Source organism: Aegilops tauschii, chromosome 6 (assembly GCF_002575655.3).
Source record: "Aegilops tauschii subsp. strangulata cultivar AL8/78 chromosome 6, Aet v6.0, whole genome shotgun sequence".
Classification (NCBI taxonomy): domain Eukaryota; kingdom Viridiplantae; phylum Streptophyta; class Magnoliopsida; order Poales; family Poaceae; genus Aegilops; species Aegilops tauschii.
In genome coordinates, this window is record NC_053040.3 from 4,018,495 (window position 1) to 4,037,369 (window position 18,875).

The window sequence follows — 18,875 nt, forward strand, 5'->3', positions numbered from 1 at the left end:
TGCAAACAAAGAAATATAAACTTGAAAAATAACTAACTTTCTTACATCGGCCTCGTTGACCTGCACTGTAGTCGCCTCATCCATAATATTCTCTATTTGCACCCCTTTGTCGACGACCACCGTAGTCGCCTGCAATCCCTTGTCATTGGCCGGCGTATTGACCATGACTTGTGTACTGGACATGTTTGCGGTTGGGCATGCCGTGTTAGGTAGAGTATGACTATCTAGATTCTGTCATAAAATCGTCACGGATATACATGCGTGACAGAAAACGTGACCTACTATGACAAAGGTGTATCATCACGGATGTGTGTTTGGCGACTTGTAGCTGCAAGTGGTAAACCCGAAACAGGAAACAGAATTATGTCTAATTCAAATCAATAGAAACTATACAACGGTTGATCCAGAACTAGACTGTCAGCAGTGCTAATGCGTCACGGACGGAGCAAAGCTACTGCTGTTGCTGAAATGCCCAAAGAAGTTCAGATAGCAGAGGGCATAGTTTTTTTTTGTGTGTGTAGGCAAAGCAGAGGGCAGACAACACAACCACGATAAAAATTCATTCACCAGATAAAAATTCTAATTTTAAACTGAAAGGAAACACAACCACGATACATATACTGTCAAGATACACTAGTAGAAAAAAGGTCTAATGTTCAGCTCATTAGTTCCGGTTTGTATTTGAGCTGGCACTAATGTGACCATTAGTGCCGGTTCCAACGGCTAGGCGGGCGGCGCTCATTAGTACCGGTTCGTGGCGAACCTTTAGTACCGGTTTGTGCCACGAACCGGTATTAAAGAGGTGGTGGCCTTTAGTACGGGTTGGTGGCTCCAACCGGTACTAAAGACCCCCCTTTAGTACAGGTTCGTGCCACCAACCGGTACTAAAGGGGTGCGCTGCCACCCGCCGTACACAATGTTTAGTCCCACCTTGCTAGTTGAGAGGAGCTCGCACCGGTTTATAAGCCCCGCCGCGACTACCGTGTCGAGCTCCTCTCTAAGCAGGCCTTTGTGGGCCTATTGCAAGTCTTCTGCCCTATGGGTCCTTCAGGCCCATACGGGCCTGCATCCTGGCCCAACTAGAGGTTGGGTTTCTAGTCGTATGCAGGTCGTGCCACCAACCGGTACTAAAGGGCTCCCCTCCCCCGGCGTTGGTTCGTGCCACGTGGTGGCCGGTACTAAAGGGCTCCCCTCCCCCGGCGCTGGTTCGTGCCACGTGGTGGCCCTTTAGCGACGGTTCGTGCAGAATCGGCACTAAAGGGTCTTACGAACCGGTGCTATAGCCCGGTTCTGCACTAGTGATAGTACACACTGATGAGTCAGCTTATAGAACTAATAGTGGCAAAATCGTGTGAAAAATTTAACTGAGGATCCAGTACTGGATTTGCTTTCAAAAACGAATCCACGGTTCTCTCAAGTTAAATACTCTTTGCGGCGCATGAGCGAAACACAACGCACGCCCATATAAATACATTGCACACATTTGGGGAAAAAAAGCATCAAAACACTTAAATTTCATTTTTAAGTAGAACAAATGTTTTGACTTGTCTCCGCAAAAGAAAGACCAAAGTAGGCAAAGACACGGAGTATGTAGCAACCGAACAATGATGGCAATGAAGACTTTTACCTGTCTTTGTTCCTTTGAAGTAGGCAGCAGAGACTATTTCTTCTTGCCCATCCACCTTGCATCAGCAGAGTCAAGCATCAACCCAAGCAAATCCACGAGTCAATAACCAGGAATGTAACTTGCCTAATGTCTGCTGATCTCAGATAATATACAAGACTTCACAAGATTAAATCCAACAAGTTCGACTTGACAGGACAGGTCCATACAAGAAGAGAAATCTCAGCATCAACCACATCACATGCCACGGCATACAACTAGGTATGGCTGTGTCTCGGCAAAATAGAAGAAACTACAGACTACACAGCAGGACAATTTGAGCATCAACTACAGACTTCACTGCACCAACTAGCCATGGCTGCATCTAAGCAAAATAGAAGAACTTCCCTGTGCCAACTAGCCATGGTTGTGTCTCAGCAACCCGAATTTAACTCTTAATACCTGCAGAACAATCAATGTCATCCCAGTCAAACAAATTTGTAATGCTCTCTCACAACAAAACAAATTTTGTATGATCCCCAAAAATAAGCATTAACTTTGCCGTACTGCAGATTAAACAGAAAATGTCCAAAGCTGAGTTACCCCGTATACAAGCTAATACTACAAATGGAGAACAACAATAAGGGAACATTTAGTTTGTACTGGCACCTATATGCTTACATGTTTTCAAGATTCTTGCTACATAACTACGTACAATCGCAGTAGAAACTAAGAGATTGATGACTCACCGCCTATCATCTGAGGCAAAAAAACTGAACTTCCAAGATTGTCAACTAATTCCAGATTTACTTTTGTGTGCCAAGCCATATGTAAGGCTCAGACAAAGGAGAAATGGCTGGTATCTCTACCCAAAGGCATGCTTCTTGAAAATGTAAGCATAGACTATGCACCATCTTGTAAGTTGGCTAACCAAGAAAAAATATATATATATATATATATAAAGAGAAAATTACCAATGTTGTTTGACCAAGATAGCATGTTAGCAGATCTAGTCTGTTCAAAGTTCCTCCCAACTCCCTTGCCTACAAGCAAAAGAAGCCCAAACCATATGAAAATTCGAAGAGAAGTTGAGTCAAGGATAGTAAATGAAGCCAAATATACCGCTAGGTCCAAAAAAGAATGGCAAAATTGTTTACATGTTCAGAGAAAATGCATTTATCCAGATTATTGTCGAGTGAGTTTTGTGCCAGTTGTGACCATAAGGCCAAAATAAAATATGCACGGCTTGGAAAACCAGAGTTCCATAACAAGTATTGCATAGTACTACGCGAAATTAATGAACTAGTACTACTCTTCGATAAAAATTAGAGCACATGGTATTATGAATTGATGATTTCTGTGAATATCAATCAAGTTAAATTTTAATCTTGCAAGGAAAAAAATAGTGAATAAGAAAACATAACAAGCTTTAAGCCGCCCCCAGATGTTCCAGTTTCTTAATTACTTCAGATGGTTTCACTACTGCAGCTATTGCCACTTTCCAATTTTTAGACCACCTCTGATGACAAGATCATTACAAGCACATAATTGTATTTAGCCTTTAGCAATGGCCAGGCATCAAAGCAATATTTGTATTCCTGCTCTAGATTTAATGGAGCTCTATAATAACAAGAAATTAGATAACCATAAGATGACCAGATCAACAGAGGAACAAATAAGACAACATATTTTTATGTATCTAGCTCAATCCTAATAATAGGAACAATGTTACCGCAATAACGTACCAAAAGTAACTGGAACGAATACGAGCCAAACAAACTAAATGGACTTTTTTGCTTGTGCAATGTAGATAGGGCGTGTTACCTGCAGTATAGAAATTCCTGTAGGGATAAAAGGTGTCAAGACATATGTTGTTTCTTTTAACAATATGTTTGATCTGCATCGAGTCAACTTGGAGTGTGAAGTTGCCGGTTATAGTAGTGAGAACAATCACATTTGCATCCTCATCATACCCGACGAAAAGTGCAGAATCCATTCTCCTTGGAACCATACCCTCGAGTGGAATGGTTTTCTGCAGCAGCACCCATTCGAAAACACCATCGCAGCTAGATTTCCTCTCCCATAATTTGATACTCAGGTCCAACAAAATAGCATGTCGCATGTACGCCACGGCCAGGCGAGGCGAGCGAGCGCGCGTGTGGTTTTCCCTTTCTCTTCTCACACACCATTTAGAGTGGTGGAGAGAACCCACTATATAAAGAGGTCCAACTGTTCTTCAACTTCCAAGGTGGGACTAAACTTAGCACCACCACTTGCCATTTTACACATGGTCTTTGAGATTTCAGAAATTGCTATGGGCCTAGCCCATTAATTCTAACAACATCAGACGCCGAGTCGTAGACAGAACAAACCGCCGGTGTATTGTACTCAGCGCAGACCAAAACCAATTTAAACGGGCTCGAGAAGCAATCTCCATGGACATGCCCATCTTCAGCATTGACGCACAATACAGTGCCATGCCAGCCACTGTAACTCCACATTAAGGTACTGTTGAACCCTGGTGGAAAAGCCACGATGCGCTCTTCACCGGTGAGGGGATCCCACACGACGGTCTCGCGCTTATGCATGTTGATTAAGAGAGAGAGGCCATGGCGGCAGCCCATGTATGCTTCATCGGTGTGGTAGGGTATGCTGCTCTTGGGCAGGGAGAAGCGGGCAGCAGGGATGCGGTCAGGTGAGTCCATGGCAGGAATGAAGTTTTTAGCATACCCTCTGAAGAAGCCGAGCAGAGGAGGTTTCCTGTGGTGCTTAAGGAAGCGTTTGAGGAACTGGGGGTCGGAGAGGATGCTGCCCCAGCGCTTGCATACCATGGACGCGCGGGGGAGCGAGGACGGCTTCGGAGGGAGGCGGACGAGGATCTCGATGAGGAGGTTGTCGTAGCCAAGCACCTTGGACACCGGGCCGGCCAGCGGCACAGTACGGCGCCGCCTCTTCCGGTCCACACGCGGCGAGCTGGGAATGGGATCGGCCCTGGTATGAATAGAAATGTAATCAATGGACACACATATGCACATCAGGGAAGTTGCAAATTAAACATCCAACATACATATGCACATCCATGATCAATAGAATAGCATAGCATACAACGAGTAATGATGAATCAACTGGTTTCTCCCATTATCCCACACACATATGCACATCCATCGAGCATATACCATACACAAAGTAAGTGCCGCACTCACACATATGTTACATCCATCCAGCATATATAATAGCGTACACAAAGTAATGCAGAGGGAAAGGAACTGGATTGGGAATCTTACCCTTGGCCTTGGGGAACCTCAGCAGCAGCATCCATTAGAAGCACCTATCTCCCCACAGCTGCAGCAAGGGAGGATTGTTAGGGTTTGATTCGGAGGGGGAAATCTAGCTAGGGTTTATTTTTACTACTAGGGAAAATTAAGAAGAGAAAAGAAGAACGGATTTACTAGTTTAGATGGAGAGGGAGAGGAACGAGTAGATTGGGTTGCCTGACCTCGAATCGCCGGTGGGTGGCTGTCGGAGACGGGGCGGTGGGGTGAGGTCGCCGGCGGCTCCGCTCCTCCTTTCTCCGCTCCGCCGGTATGTTATTATGCTTCTTCCAATTGATCTACCACCAACACAGCAAGATTCACAAACTACTTAACCAGTACAGAGTTTCAATTACTTTACTTAAATTCTTGTTTTTTGTGTAGTATTATGTTGTAATGAACTAATTGACCAATACACAGTATGAGTGAATTTATCTCTCTTTCTTTTTTGCGATGGAGACTGAATTGAGGTATTTAACGTATGCCGTTGAAGACTGCATGAACAAGGAAAAAAAAGCAATCTACAAGGTCAGGTTGAAGACTGCCTTAGATTGTGAATGTGATGTCTGTGTACTGCAAGGAAATTGATCGTGGAGCAGGGCCTGATTCAAAGGTCAAAACGTATAGAACCACACTGTGTCAAAGAAAACTGAAACCGTGCTAAAAATGCTGAACATCACGGCCAAACATTTTCATTTTGACAGCACAGCAACGATCTGAGGCAGCATTTTCGTTATGCGCACGTATCCCCATGCCACAAGATGCGGCAGTAACGAGTTGGCTCTCTCGCCAGGCCGCTGCTTTGTCGAAAAAGGCTTTCGCCCCGCTTTATATATAAAGCAAAGATCAACATCATCCGATACAAAATACAAACGCACGCCAACACCACACACACCCAAGGCAGGAAACAAAAGCGCTGAGCGCAGCAACACCACCCCTAGCACACTATCACGAAGAGATGAAGCCACATACAACGAACCGTGGACTTCAAGGCGGTGCCTTCAGGAAGGATACGACACCGGAGCACCGCCACCGCCCGATCCAAGGATCAGAGTTTCCCCCGGAGCCGCACAACGGGCGGTGAGAGTCGCGACGACGCTTTCAAGAAGGGAACGAGCTTCGCCGTCGCCGGTCCATCCGAAGATAGAGCAGGTTTTCACCCCGGCCAACACTCACCGCCACCGAACGCTACACCCCGGAAACCACGCCGCCCACACGGCCATGGTCACCGGGCAGCGCCAAGACACGGGCTCTGCCCAAGAGCACCATGCACCGCCACCAGGGCCGCCGCCCCGGCATCCAAGACCTTGACACCACCGCACCGGAGACCGGCCTCTATCCCAACCAAAGAGACGAGCAGAAAAGGATCCGCCTTTGCACCCCTGGCCCACCCCCAGCATCGAGACCCAATAGGTCGGCCAACACTGGCATCCATCGACCTATCCTGCAGCCCAGAGCGCGAGACGAGATCGGTCCTGCAGCACCGTGGGGCCGGGACGAGGTCAGTCCTGCTGCACCGTGCGCGAGACGAGCTCGGTCCTGCTGCACCGGGCGCGAGACGAGCGATGGACCGCAGATGGGAAAGGGCCAGCCCTTCGAAGGGAGTAGCGCCGAGCGCCGAGGAGATGGAGAGAAGGCCGAAACGGTCCGATTGCAGACAAACCAACGCCGGAGAAGCCGGCCGCCGCCGCAAGCAGATCCACCAAGCCACCATGGAGCCGCCAAGCCACCATGGAGCCGCCACGACACCGGGAGTCCACCACCGCCGGACCTCCACACGTCGCCTCCCACGGCCGGAACAACGGCCACGCCAGGCCGCTGCCCTACCCGCGTCGCCTGGCGAGCTCATAGCGCCGGAGCCGCCGGGCACGCACCACCACCGCCACGCACCGCCGGCCGACGCCCACCACCAGATCCGGCTGGATCCAGCAGGGGGCTGACCACGCGCCACCTCCCGAGTCGGGAGCGCCGCAGCCGCCCCGCCATGCACGAGACCCCAGGGCACCGGCACGCCGCCACCAGCCGGCCGCTCCGCGAGCCCGCCGCCGAGCTACTGAATCCCGCGAAGTCCAGCGCCGCAGCCCGAGGAGGCCGCCCCGCACCGGCGTCCCACGAGCAGGGGGGAGAAGGGCCCCGCCGCCGTCGCGCCCACCGGGCTTTGCCCGACGGAGCTCGCCAGCGACGGCGGGGGCGAAGGGAGGACGGAGGGTCCGAGGCTACAGCAGGTAAGGTCCCCCCCCCTCCGGCGTGCGCGGCCGCGCCGCTGGGGGTGGGGAGGAGAGGGGGGAGGGGGAGCGGGGTGAGCCTGGAGGCGCTCGCCCGGCGGCCGGCGGCGGCGGAAGCAGGCGAGGAGGCCGGCGGTGGCGGGAGGGGAACCCTAGCGGGGGAGCGGGGCTCATGGGAATCAGGCCGCTGCTTTTCCTGGAGGACCGACTTATTGGACACATGTCGGAAATGGCAAGTCCATGATCTGGAAGATATCTTCAGTTTACACTGGACAAGAATCTCTATGACAGATCCAGAATAGGACTAGCATTTAAGAAAAAAAAATCAGTAATTTTCTTCAGTCAAACAAAGTTCAGGCAAAAACTCAAATGCTCATTTTGACTTGCCTCCTCCAAGAAAGAGCCAGGTGAGCCTTGCAACCAAGAAATCCAACTAAAGTTAATAAGCATGAAAACAAGTTATTGGTGACAAATATCCAGACACCAAACCATATAAGTGCATAAGCATCGAGCAGGAGACGCAAATTACTGAAACATCAGAGGTTTTAAACATTCTTAGTTTCTTTTAAGTAGGCACTGGGGCTATGGGTGTTCACTACTAGGCAGTAAAACTGGGCATATACAAGCATGGTCTGCCTCTGCTGCAAGAGGTGATGTGACTTGTGAGAAAGCGTTATCACAGTTAGATCACTACCAAGACTCACGGTTAGGGGACTTCACAAAGAAACTGTGTAAAGTTAATCCAGAAATTCATCAACCAACTCTGTAACCTGCTAAGATGATATTTCTTCCTGCCCATCCACCTTACATCACAGAGTTAAGCATCAACCCAAGCAACTCCACGAGTCGCTAACCAGGCATGCAACTTGACTAATGTCTGCTGGTCTCAGATGAAAATATACAAGACTTCACACGACAAGTCAGGTACATACAAGTTGAACGACCTACATACTACATATATAGAAGAGCAATCTCAGCATCAACCACATCACATGCCACCGGCATACATAATAGAAGAAACTATAGACACACGGTTTGAAGAACTTCACTACACCAACTAGCCATGGCTGCATCTCAGGAACACAGAAGAACTTCCCTACGCCAACTAGCCATGGCTGCATCTCAACAACCCGACTTTAACTCTTAATACCTGCAGAACAATCAATGTCATCCCAGTCAAACTAATTTGTAATGCTCTCTCACAGCAAAACAAATTTTGTATGATCCCCGAAAATAAGCGTTAACTTTGCCGTAGTGCAGATTATACGAAAAATATCCAAAGCTGAATCACCCCAGTATACAAGCTAATACTACAAACGGAGAACAACAATAAGCAAACATTTAGTTTGTACTGCCACCTATATGCTGACATGTTTTCAAGATTCTTGCCATATAACTGCGTAGGATCGCAGTAGAAATTACGAGATCGGTGACTCACCGCCTATCATCTGAGGCAAACAAACTGAATTTTTAAGATTGTCAACTCATTCCAGATTTACTTTTGTGCATATGGGAGGCTCAGAGTACAAACGGAAAATGGCACAAAGGCATGCTTCTTGAAAATGCATCTTGTAAATTGGGTAACAAAGCAAAAAAAAGATATATGAAAAGATAAAATTACCTAAGTTGTTTGACCAAGATAGCATGTTAGCAGATATAGCGTGTTCACAGTTCCAGAACCGCCCCTTTCGTCCCAACTCTCCTGCCTACAAGCAAAAGAAGCCCAAACCGTATGAAAATTCTATGAGAAGTTGAGTCCAGGATAGAAAATGAAGCCACATATATCACCAGGTCCAAAAAAGAATGGTAAAATTGTTTACATGTTCAGAGAAAATGCATTTATCCAGAATTATTGTCGAGTGAGTTTTGTACCAGAAAACTGTTTTCTACCGGCTTCTCGATCAGACCAAAACTTTGCATTTCGAAATCAAACACAAGGACTTCACCTAGACAAATCAACCAGAAAAGTGCATTCCCGACAAGGATGCTGGGCCTTTTTAACCTAGGCATTCCAGCTGTTATCGTCATCGTCGAGAAAATATTTCCCCAAACACCAGACGCCGAGTCGTAGACAGAACAAAATGCCGGTGTATCGTAGTCAGCACAGACCAAAACCAATTCAAACGGGCTCGAGAAGCAATCTCCGTGGACATGCCCATCTTCGGCATCGACGCACAATACAGCGCCATGCCAGGCACAGTAATTCCTCCTCACGACGCTGTTGTTGAACCCTGGTGGAAAAGCCACGATGCGGTCTTCACCGGTGAGGGGATCCCACACGACGGCCTGGCTCTCAAACTTGTCGATTAGGAGAGAAAGTCCGTGGCGGCAGCCCATGTATTCATTCTGATGGTACGGTGTGCTGCTCTTGGGCAGGGAGAAGCGGGCAGCAGGGATGCGGTCAGGCGGGTCCATGGCAGGAATGAAGTTGTTAGCATACCCTCTGAAGAAGCCGAGCAGAGGAGGTTTCCGGTGGTGTTTGCGGAAGAGTTTGAGAAACACCGGGTCGGACAGTATGCTGCCCCAGCGCTTGCATACGGCCGATGTGCTCGGCCCATCTAAGTTTGAGGCGTGAGAGCGAGGGGAGAGTTGTAATATTGGCCCATCTAAGTCCAGCCCAATCAGTGCCGGCCTGCTATGTGGTGAGAGCAAAGCCCATGTGCTCATAGTTTCTCTTCTAACATAATAATAAATGAATGTATTCATAGCTTCGTAATACCAGTATCACCTTAGTTCTGCTCCATAAAAGAAAATCACTTGGTGTTTTTCTTTTTCTTTTGCACGGACGGCTAGTAAATAAAGTGTGGAAAATATGCCTCGATGGAATGTATGTACGTTTGGTTAACAAAGGCAACAAAACACTCAATACTTTAAAATTCAATACGTTGACAGACGGATAAAGTCAGCGAAGAGGCACACGGTGAGATGTGAGTTTGCCGACGGTACTCTAATGGAGAGACCGGGACAAGAAGTAGCCAAGTTTACAATGAGATGGGGAGCTCGCAGGTGTTGGGAACTAGGTCATGCCTCGCTTCCCTCGAGTGGGAGCTCACAGGAGAAGCAGCTTTCAAGTTGAATATATTTTTGATAACCTACATCTTTCTTACCCTTCGGCATCGATGGTATAATTTGTTTTCCATGTGCATGATCCCACCCAAAATATATTTGATGCAACATCAGAGCCTTGTATTGCAGCTATAACGATTACTACCAAGGGATGTGAACACTAGCTCCATGAGGTTCATTTAGGTGACAATTGTTGTCAAACTCATCATCCTTGATTTCAAATGAGTGATTTATGTTGTTGACATCGACAATTGTTTGAAGTTTTGTGTGTTTGTAAAAGCACATGCACAATTATTAGAGGATGATCCTAATTTAGATACACTGGCTTGCGTATATAACCCAGATACAAGCAAATCAATATCATTAATTTTTCTGACAAGGAAAGTAAAAAAATAAATCGAAGCTCCAGTTATTAAGATGGCACAGAGTAGGCCTTGACCTCCGGAAAGTATCCTTTTGAGCTCGAGCTCATTTGAGCCCGGATGAACAGTAAATTCGTAAAAAATTCAAAACAATTCAAAAAAATCTGAATTTTTTTATGGTATACTTTGGCAAATGTTCTAAGTGTTTGCAAATTTTCAGCATGAGATCACATTTGCGGAAGGCGCAGGAAAAAAACAAAATTAGTGTTTTAAAATGCTTCTGAAAGTAGCATTTTCAGAACATCATTTTTGTTTTTTTGTCACGCCTTCCTCGAATGTGATCTCGTAATGAAAATTTGCAAGCACTTAGAAAATTTGTCAAAGTTTATCACAAAAAAAATTCAGAATTTTTTGAATTTGTTTTTCATTTTCCCGTTTTTACTGTTCATGCGGCTCATTTGAGCCCGGGCTCAAATACTCCACGTCCTTGACCTCCGCCTTTCCTTTCCAACTGCTATTTGCTCCATATGATGATGAGAACCACAAAGGCGTGTACATAGTAAAACTTGGAAAAAGGCTGAAAGAGACTTGCAAAAGGCTGAACGATGAATGGATTGATGAAAATGACGAGATGGAGCAATTATGGTAAGTGGCGAATACATAATTTTGTTACTCCGTCGCAACGCACGGGCTCTTTTGCTAGTGTTTTTTTTAAGTTCATGTATTAAAATATGTGAATGAAATTGAACAAAATTTGCCAGTTCAAAAAATGTTCATGAATTGGAAAATATCCTAAAAATTTAAAAATTGTTCGTGACTTACAAAAATAGTTTATTGATTCATAAAATGTTCGCTGATTGAAAAAATGATCATGCATTTCAAAATATGTTTGTTAAATCAAAAAAATGTTCATGAACTTCAGAAATTGGTCCACCAATTTCCAACAAAATGTTCGCGATTCTAGAAATGTTCACCTATTGAAGAAAAATGTTTTACAAATGTTCACTGTTTTTTTAAAATGTTTGCAAATAGTATAAAATTTTAATGAATTCAAAAATGTCCATGTTTTTAGAAAATGTTCAAACATATGTAAAAATGTTTACGAATTTGAAAAATGTTCACGATTTCAGATATGTTCATCAGTTTAAAAAATGTTCATGATTTTCAAAAATTGTTCACGATTTCTTGAAAATGAGAGTGATACTGTATCTCGGGCCGTCGGAGATTATGAATTTTTTTTTCTCCCATTGCAACGCACAAGACGTTTTGCGAGTTCATCATAAATATTGTAACTGGATATATGAAGCACATAAATATATTACTCCCTCGTTCGGAATTAGATGACACGAGGGAAGAAAAATTAGTGAACAATTCAAGGGCAAAAACCAAGCCAACAAAAAAAAAGTGTGATGCTTAATGCTTTCCTCAGCTGAACAAAAAGAAAACAAATGTTGCAGAGCGAAGTCTTTCTTTTTATTGTTTATTATCATCATCAGAGCAAAGTCTTTGCTTGTTTTCTCTGCTTCCCAAAATGAATACATACTCCAACAGCAGCAGTTTCAGCAGAACGAAATTAATCAATTTTGGTGCCAACAGGTCAATCTGTGCACTGACTAGAAGAAAACTACTAGTACCACTCACTAAATACACACCAACAGATCAATCATGCTTCATCTCTATCTCAAGGACCAAGAGACACAAACATGAAAAACATCCCATCCATCAGAAGAACAAAAACCTGCAGATTAACTTTTTACAGACCAACAATCAATGAATGATTTTTTGTACGGCGCAAAACGGAATCGACTGGCGGCGAAAACGAAACGGCGCATCATTAGTATAGGAACCGGCCTTCGGCGGGGGCAGGGGACGCGGTCTCATTCGGCTCGGATGAAGGGGGAGGAGCTCATCTCGGTGGTGCTGTAGAAGGACTCCTCCTGGTAGTAGTTCTCGTCCTTGTCCTCCTCCCACTTGAGCACCTCCCGGATGTACTTGAAGGCCTCGTCGACCGTCTGGCGGTCGCGGCCGCGCGCCTGCCACACGAACAGCTTGCGCCCCGTGTGGTCGTTGTACGCCTCCTTGAACTTCATCGCCACGTAGTAGTAGGCCTGCTGGGCGAGAGTCTGGTTGTTGCTCTGCGTCCGCACCGGGGAGAAGTCGCCGAACCACTCGCACGCCGTCAGCGGGGCTCGGCTGATCTTCTCCTCGAACAGGTCGTACTTGTTGAGCACCAGCACGAATGGCGTGTCGCAGAAGCATGGTTGCCTGGTCCAACACAAGTGAAAAATGGTTGAGTCACATTTTTGGAACTTCCATTCTGAAGACCATGATACCAGCACCAAGAGTAGTGGTCATGGAAAAAGTTTCGCATACCTGATAGTAGCCTCAAACAACTCCTTGCTTTGCATCATCTTGTTCTGAAGATTGCCATTCACAGGGGTTCCCACTAGGTCATAGTCACTGAGTGCAACACAGAATATCACCATGCGGACATCCTCAAACATTTCCACCCACTTGCAGCCATCATTCATGCCCTTGGCGCTGACTCTGATCAGCTGAAATCTGAGGAGCAGCACATGTTAGACTTGAGTGTACACAGTGAGAGGCATGAAAGAGGTTAAGAGATTAATTACTTGGTGAGAGGCTGAGAATGCGCCTCTGGGTTGTCGATGTAAGGTTCAGACATGGGGCTGCGATCATCAAGGGTGAACTCGATGAAAGATAGCCCATTCCCCTGTGTTACGCCTTCAGCAAAGATCACATCTTTCTCTGAAGGTTCATACTCATTGCTTGATACCTCAATGGCCTGCACACAGATGCCATGTATGGACAAATGAGTTGAATAACTTGAAAACAGAAAAACTATACACGGTCCAAAACTAGAACATGAAAATAATGAAAATATTATTGTTAACAGTCCAACATAAATACAAAATTAAGATATATGGAACAGAGATTAGAAATCCTTCGAAGATAGATTTAACATAAGAATAGACGCTATGTGTTGAATATTTCAAATTGGTAAGACTGAATATATAACATTAGCATATGTTCTGGAAGTCGTAAATTATTACTGTAACCGAAAACGATAATCTAGTGAAATTCAGTTAAATGCTACAAGTTCATCTTATCATATAAGGTTGAAATAAGTTAATTTCAAAGCTCTGAATCCATACCCTGCTCAAGAAGTACTCAGCAACATCAGGGAGAAAATGCAACTCATCCTTTCTTTTATATGTTGCTTGTATGGCAGGATCCTTCCACATCTCATCGACAAATGGAGCATATTCACGAGTTGCGGCAGGGAAGAATGCATCTAGATCGCCCATTGCGATGATATCCAAAAGCCAATCGGAGAATTTCTTCAGCCTTGCATTTATTGAGTATATACATGAATCTGGACCATTAGCTTTATTTTCATCTGCATAGATGAACAGTTAAGTACAGAGCATATGTGCCTGAAGAAACAAACAGGAGTAAATGGCTTGAAAAGGTTACCTTTTTGTGCTGCTTCATCCTCTGGGATTGTTTGATCCAATCTAGACAAAGCCTCTTCCTCGAAACGCTCACGACCTTCTAGCAAAATTCCGAGATACTTGAACATATTGCTTTGGATCATTAATTTGATAGCATCAAGTTCATCTTGGGTGAACCTTGTCCCATAGAGGTACTTAGCCTGAGACACAGAAGGAGAACACATATCAGCATGAAACTTGCAAGAACTAGCACAGGTTATAATTTATAACTTCTAAGTATGTACACAACTGCATGGTAGAGACAACACAACTCCACTGGATGAACCATGACTCGTGAAAACTCAGTAAAAAAAACATTCTTCTGATTGCACTATACGAACATCATAGCAAATCTCAGGTATAGCCTAGTTCAGGTTTGTGCGAGGGATCAGATAATACATAATGCTACATCACATAATTGCAGGGCATGACTGCAAGTAATTCTAGGCATAAGTGGTGTGGAACCGGATCAGACCTGCTTAAATATAGTGCTTGTACCAGCACTAGGTGGTCCAAGAAGCAACAGTTTCTGGATTCGTTTCTGATCCAAATAATCAGGGACTGCTCTTGGTACAAAGGGAATTTCGTCCTTGGTTCCATTAGAGTCCCCAGGAGGCACCGGAAGTGAGAACAACGCACATGCAAAACGTGTCAAGGCCTGGTCACAAAAAGAAAAGGAGAAGATTGTTAGAAATAATCACACCTAGCTTAAGCTTTCAAGGAAATAACAACAGGCTGGAATTCCTTTTATAACTAAGATACTTACTGACTCCCATATTTTTCCTTTGATGTTGTTCTGTCCTTCTTCCTCATAACGACCATCGTCATAAACCCAGAAATGTGTATCACGTGGACACTGAACATGTGCAACCTGCAAGCATGAAACGAATGATGTGAGAAAAGAGCTCTTCTAAGGCACGTCGCTTGCCTCCGCAGGTACAGGGATTCTTTAAATCATGGGTGTGTATCCAAGATCGCTGAGCTAAAACAGAGCATAAGGTGGTAGTGCCGATTACTGGTCCTCGCTACAGCAGGTAACTTCCATTCATCAATTAATATTTAATAGAACGCTCTACAGAATGACAAAACCATCGCATTTAAAAAAAAGGGCAGCCCGGTGCACGTAGCTCCCGCTTGCGCAGGGTCCAGGGAAGGGTCCGACCGCTTTGGGTCTATAGTACGCAGCCTTTCCCTACATTTCTGCAAGAGGCTGTTTCCAGGACTCAGAATGACAAAACCATCGCATTTATGAAAGGAAAAAGTCCTAATTTGTCGTGACTGGTAAGTCTTAAAACGGATATGGCAGTCATCGTGTCACATGACAATTTAATGAAACAAATTGGTTGTTCCTTTTTCTTTTGGTACTTATATCCTACTCCTGGATCTTTGAGTTTGGGGGTGGTTGCCGTTAAAACAACAGAGTATATAATTTCAATTTCTGGAAACAAATGGCAAAATATATGGTATTTCAAGCCAACCAATATAATATATTGAGATTCAAACTAATGTGCTCACGTCTCAGGGTATCAAATCGTTTGCACTTTATGTGAATAAATAACTCATATCTCAGGGTATCAAATCACACTGGTGCATAGAAAACAATTTACTATCTGTCGTCACTTGCTTCATTGACTGATCTTGTGACTTCCTAGTTAACGCCTCATTATTAGCTTGATGAAGAAAAGGATGCTTAAGCAAACGCAGCTATAACGGAAAATAAATGCTATTGGAAAGCATAGATAAGAGTCCAAAGACTAATTATAGCTAGGGCAAAAGGGTGCTGAGCTAAAACAGAGCATATGGTGCCGGTTACTGGTTCTAGCTACGGCAGGGAACTTCCATTCATGAATTAATATTTAACAGAGAGCTCTACAGAACGACAAAACCATTGCGTTTATGGGGAAACCCTAATTTGTCGTGAACTAGGAAATCTTAAAAAGGGATATGGCAGTTGTCTTGTCACATGGATCTCATTATTAGATTTAGTGAAACAAACTGGTTGACCCTTTTTCTTGTCGGAATTTGATCTATCTTAGTAATGATCATATGGATCTCATTATTAGACTTGAAGAGAAGGATGTTTAAGTAAACACGGCTGTAACGGAAAATAAATGCTATTGCAAAGCATACATAAGAGTTTAGACACTAATTTTTCCCTTCTGAATGCAGTGGGCTCTTAGATCCAAATGATGCGAGGAAAGAGCCCTTCAAAGGCACATTCCTTGCCTCTGCAGGTGCAGGGACTCTTTAAATCATGGCCGCGTATCCAATGGCGCTGAACGAAAACAGAGCAGAAGGTGCTACACTGCTAGTGCCGGTTACTAGTCCTAGCTACAGCAGGGAACTTCCATTCATGAATAAATATTTAATAGAGCGCTCTACAGAACGACAAAACCGTTACATTTACGGGGAAATCCTAATTTGTGGTGAACCAGGAAGTCTTAAAATGGATATGGCATTTATCGTGTCACATGACAAACTGAAAATTTAACGAACAAACTGGTTGTTCCCTTTTCTTGTCGGAATCTGATGTATCCGTAATGATTGCGTGGATCTCATCATTAGCCATGAAGAAAAAAGGATGCTTAAGTGAACGCAGCTGTAACGGAAAATAAATGCTATTCAAAGCATAGATAAGTTTAGACATTAAATTATCCCTTCTTAGAGCAGTGAGTTCTTATATCCTTATAGCCAAACCAAAGGGGGCTTAACAGTTGTGCCGCACCTAAATCCTCACGATTTCCCATAAAAGCAATATATCTATAAGCAACCTAGACGAATAAATAAATACTTGCCAAATGGTGAGAGAAGATGCTAGCTGGGGTAATTTTTAGAAATGGAAGTAATTTTTTTTGTACCTTGAGAATTTTGAGCTCACTCTTTGTAATTTCCCTTCCATTTATATAAACCTGGGTGTTGCCGTTGCTGGCCTTGGCGTGAAGCTTGCCGCTGAAATTGAGGTTAGAGCTAACAATCCTGTCTGGCTTTTGTCCATCCTATGACATGATATGGAAAAGGAGGCAAATTATTAGCACAAACAAAATCCAGCTCAACTCATATATACATAAGCTGCGCGCTCCTGATCGATGGTTACTGAATTTTACCTTTCCCCATAAGCCCGACTCCTTGTCGTACCAATATCTACCAGGCTTGAGCTTCTGAGGTGGCCGCGAGCAGCTAAGCAAGTCGGTCAGCTCCTCCGGCCTCAACGGGCAGCCGTTCACGATAAGCTGCTCTGGTCGAAGCTGGTTCGCTTGGCACTCCTTCTCGGCTTTCAAAATCTGCCTTACTTCCAACGGGCTGAGCAAGCGCGCGAGTGTCCTCGAGCTCTTCCCAAGCTTTGACCGCTTCGACTCGTCGATCGGCCCCCCAATGCAGCTGACGCACTTGCGGCCTTCGGGCATCGACCCCATCATCCTCAGCACGCAGTAGCCGCAGTACCTCGCATCGCAGACGATGCAGGCCTCCTTGCTCTCCCATTTCCTCTTCCCACACCGGTTGCACGCCATCCTCCTCCTTCGCCGCCTCTTCTCCTGCTTGGTGACCGCCACGTACTGCTCCGACATGTCGTCGCCGCTCTCGCCGTACTTGCTGTCCGGCGTGAACCCGAAGGTCACCACAGGAGCCCTCCTCCCGTCCCGGCTCCCCGTCCCCGGCGAGCTCTGCGCCGAGCCGTGCGACCGCGACCGGGAGTCGTCGTCCTCGTCCTCGAACTCCCCGTTCTGCAGCACCGAGTTGACCGACTCCGAGCTGCCGCCCCCGCCGTCGCCGTCGCCGCCCTGCCTGGCGGCCCCCGCAGGCTCCGCGCACCGGGCGATCCGGGACACCGGGAGGCGGATCGGCTCGACCACCGGCGCCACGGGAACCCCTCGTCCCCCGCCCCCGAGGGTCTGGGGGCCCGACGCCGGCTCCGCCGTGGGGATCTCCGCGGGGATCTCCACCGGGTCCACCCGGGGGAGGTCGTAGGGCACCGGCGGGCCGTCGTACACGAGCGCGATGGAGTAGTCGAGGTTGGGCGCCTCCTCCGGGACGGGGGCGCCGGGGGGCAGGATCCGCCGCATCATCTCCTGCCAGCTGCCGCCGTCCGCCGACTCCGCCTCCGCCATGGCGCGGCGGATCTGGACTGGACGGCGCCGGAGCGCTAAAAGGTCGCGCCTTTACCCGTCAAAAACCCAATGCTTGAGATGGGGCGCCGGCGGCGGCCACGAGGCTGGGCTGGGCTACGCCACGGCGCGGCGCGGCGGAGGGGGAGGGATTGGGCTCGGGTAGGGGAAGTGGTGGCGAGAGGAAGAGGAAAGGTGGAGGAGGAGTTGCTGATGCTGCTGCGCTGTGGAGTGGAGGAATCGATTTTTTTGGCAACTTGGTACATAGTACTTGTGAATGTGATTATGTGAATAACCTAACAACTGAAAAAAGTTTCAGGTATGTACTTTTTATTTAGAAAAGTTTCAGGCATATATTGAGAAACTCAAAAAAAGTCTTACATTATGAGATGGGGGAGTAGTTTCTGTTTTTAATTAATTATTAATTGAAACGATAAGGTTTTCTCGATCCAACCATCTTACCCAAAAAAAGGTGTTGTCACCGTTGTCGACAACAACCTTAGTAGTTGAATTGAATTTGATCGTATCATCGGCATTTAGCAAAACATCAAGGTGGCGCCAGGGGACGTCCGGGGTGGTGCGAGCGATCCATGCTCTACGTTTCTTCATGGCCGAGCTTATGGCCTCAAAAGACGTGTGAGCCTGAGGCCTCCCTTGACCTTGGGGCTGCAAACCATGTCTCATTTAACA

At 46.1% G+C, this 18,875-nt stretch overlaps 2 protein-coding genes and 1 pseudogene across 2 annotated transcripts; all 3 read right to left on the bottom strand.

The window, feature by feature from the left end:
* Positions 1–1,512: 1,512 nt before the first annotated feature.
* On the bottom strand, positions 1,513–5,183 carry LOC109742885 (putative F-box/kelch-repeat protein At3g17540). Its single transcript, XM_073501568.1, has 6 exons — positions 5,100–5,183; positions 4,888–4,945; positions 3,943–4,594; positions 3,428–3,680; positions 2,578–2,646; positions 1,513–2,065 (listed from the first exon to the last, which is right to left on the bottom strand). The coding sequence occupies exons 2-6, from the start codon at positions 4,920–4,922 to the stop codon at positions 2,052–2,054; spliced, it is 1,023 nt and encodes a 340-aa protein (XP_073357669.1). The 5' UTR covers positions 4,923–4,945; positions 5,100–5,183; the 3' UTR covers positions 1,513–2,051.
* Positions 5,184–9,163: 3,980 nt separating this feature from the next.
* LOC109742886 (uncharacterized) lies at positions 9,164–9,697 on the bottom strand (annotated as a pseudogene).
* A 2,321-nt stretch (positions 9,698–12,018) lies between these two features.
* On the bottom strand, positions 12,019–18,444 carry LOC109742878 (extra-large guanine nucleotide-binding protein 3). The gene is made up of 9 exons (XM_020301973.3): positions 17,187–18,444; positions 16,941–17,078; positions 14,849–14,953; positions 14,558–14,740; positions 14,066–14,243; positions 13,744–13,988; positions 13,201–13,373; positions 12,941–13,129; positions 12,019–12,832 (listed from the first exon to the last, which is right to left on the bottom strand). Exons 1-9 carry the CDS (start codon positions 18,186–18,188, stop codon positions 12,445–12,447), a joined length of 2,601 nt encoding a protein of 866 aa, XP_020157562.1. The 5' UTR covers positions 18,189–18,444; the 3' UTR covers positions 12,019–12,444.
* Between the last annotated feature and the right edge of the window lie 431 nt (positions 18,445–18,875).

Excerpts from the sequence above, each read along its gene's own strand:
- LOC109742885 (XM_073501568.1), bottom strand. The coding sequence starts at position 4,922 with ATGGATGCTGCTGCTGAGGTTCCCCAAGGCCAAGG. Across the intron at positions 4,595-4,887 it reads GAGGTTCCCCAAGGCCAAGG|GGCCGATCCCATTCCCAGCT; the intron begins GTAAGATTCCCA and ends TATTCATACCAG. Across the intron at positions 2,647-3,427 it reads CAGGAATTTCTATACTGCAG|GCAAGGGAGTTGGGAGGAAC; the intron begins GTAACACGCCCT and ends TTTTGCTTGTAG.
- LOC109742878 (XM_020301973.3), bottom strand. The coding sequence starts at position 18,188 with ATGGCGGAGGCGGAGTCGGCGGACGGCGGCAGCTGGCAGGAGATGATG. Across the intron at positions 14,954-16,940 it reads GTGAGCTCAAAATTCTCAAG|GTTGCACATGTTCAGTGTCC; the intron begins GTACAAAAAAAA and ends TCATGCTTGCAG. Across the intron at positions 12,833-12,940 it reads TTGTTTGAGGCTACTATCAG|GCAACCATGCTTCTGCGACA; the intron begins GTATGCGAAACT and ends GTGTTGGACCAG.